We start from the raw sequence: 2,059 nt of genomic DNA, 5'->3' as shown, positions 1-2,059 counted from the left end.
ATCTTAGGCTGTACAAAATAAAATTTGGGGTGAAAATTATAAAATTTGGCAATAAATGTTCATAAATAAGGATTAGAGTAAGGCATTCCCTTGTCATCAACTGTAAGTAAAATCACTATGCTTTGTTTTTATCTGTTGTGTTCAAATTCTTATTGCTATAAGATACAAGTTATTTATTGTTCCTTAAAAATCAGATTAGTTTGTTCATTGATTTTCAAGACGTGTATAGAGTAGATTTTTGTTTGCTGGTTTGCTTTATATGGGAACACAATTAGATGAGAGGCTGACCCTTTATTGCACATATATATATAAGTGACTGGGTATTTTAAAACTACATATTTACCAGCCTCTGAAGATGCATAGATATGTTGCATACATATAGGTTTATACCTTTGCAAATATGTAAAAAAAATTTCATTTTAAAAAATTCATATTGGTCTAGACAGTAATTCATATCTTTATTTAGCACATCACTGTGGCCATTGTCCTGAGGAGTGGATTACATATTCCAACAGTTGTTATTATATTGGTAAGGAGAAAAGAACTTGGGGAGAGAGTATGCAGGCCTGTGCTTCAAAGAACTCCAGTCTGCTTTCTATAGATAATGAAGAAGAAATGGTAAGATGTAAATGTTATAAGCACTTTATGAAAAGCTTATTTCGGTCAATAAGATATTTATAGAAATCATCCATATGTGTGGGTATATATATTTAGCTTATGTATTTAGTAGGGAGTAGCTTGTATGTTTTCAAGTTTATGTAATAGTTAATTGATTGACTTAATAATGTTTAAAAATTCATATACTGCTAAGGTACTTTTGATTGTTTTCACTTTTTGCTTTTCATGGAAAACCATGCTTCTATAAATGCTTTGAATCCACAATAAATGTTGCTATCTAATTTTATCGGGCATTATATGATTTGGTCATGCAGATTGATCACAAAGTGAATGAACTCATGTTACACAAGTCAGATCATGAGATAAAAGTTTCCAGCTCTAGCAGATTCACCCCTGTGTGTGCCCTCATCACTTACCCTGACTCCTCTCCAAAACGCTGTCTTGACTTTTAATGTTATAAATAACATTTGCCTGTTTTTTAATTTATGTAAAGGGAATCATACAGTGTAAATTTCATATCTGTGTTTTTCACTCCTGTCTAATATTTCTGCAATTCCTCCATATTATTGCAGTTATCAGTAGTATGTTACTGTTCACTGCTGTACTATGTACAAAGAACACTAAGAATCCATTGAGTCTTTGTCTCTGGATGCGGAAGTGGGTCTCCTGCCCTCAGGGACAAAGAGGACCCTGGGTGGTGCACTGGTAGTCATGGGGTCGCTTTGCTGATCCTCCTCACCCACATCCACCCTGCTGTCTCTTGGTATGAGAAGGAAGCACTTCCTCTGACTGTTTTGATAGCAGGTGTCCTGGTAGATCATGCTCGCCAGTGGTACCAGCCTTGCCTGGTGTTGTGGAGGGGACTCCCCTTCAATACAGAGCAGGAGTGAGCTTTGCTGAGCCTCCTCCTGTTGCCAGGTTGGGTGCAGGTAAACATCAGGCCTAGGTCACCTTCTTCTCTCAGGTGGGGGACTTAACGTGCTCGCTCCGACACTTTGTTGATGCCTGATGCTAGGGTCCCAGACAATTTCATCTCTTTCCGCCTTTCAGAGTTCTCCGTTGCTTTTGTCTTTCATTAATCACAGGGTTATAATTGTTTTCAGCAGGGAGTACCAGAGAGAGACGAGTCTACACCACCTGTCAGGACCACTGTTATTCCACCAAAACCAAATCAGTTAAAAGTGAGGGCTTATCTAGTTAAAGAATGCTGTGGTGCCCAGAAAACCCAATCTGTAAGCTTCTATGTCATTTATTTCCGAATAACAACCTCTCATTCCTCTTCCAAATCTCCAATTCTGGGAAATATAGTACAAAAATAGATTGATTTAATCACAGTATCTGGAGGAATGAATGCACAGTATCACTAAACTTATTTAAATCCTTCCTGGGTTTATTCGGTCAATTGGGGTCACTATTATAATGCAAGAATTAACAGGTCCTC

General features: G+C 37.4%; 1 protein-coding gene across 1 annotated transcript in view; it reads left to right on the top strand.

Annotated features, from left to right (window-relative positions):
- LOC108542130 (NKG2-A/NKG2-B type II integral membrane protein-like) overlaps positions 1-2,059 on the top strand; it is a 6,192-nt gene that overhangs the window by 2,261 nt on the left and 1,872 nt on the right. The window contains exons 2-4 of the mRNA XM_017892000.1: positions 443-618; positions 1,722-1,850; positions 1,938-1,975. Of these exons, the coding sequence (XP_017747489.1) occupies positions 443-618; positions 1,722-1,850; positions 1,938-1,975 (343 nt within the window). The remainder of the gene's footprint in view (positions 1-442; positions 619-1,721; positions 1,851-1,937; positions 1,976-2,059) is intronic.

The sequence above is a fragment of the Rhinopithecus bieti genome, unplaced genomic scaffold (genome assembly GCF_001698545.2).
Source record: "Rhinopithecus bieti isolate Rb0 unplaced genomic scaffold, ASM169854v2 scaffold_22452, whole genome shotgun sequence".
Lineage (NCBI taxonomy): Eukaryota > Metazoa > Chordata > Mammalia > Primates > Cercopithecidae > Rhinopithecus > Rhinopithecus bieti.
Note: the sequence above shows the minus strand (reverse complement) of the source record. Positions and strands in the feature narration are given on the sequence as shown.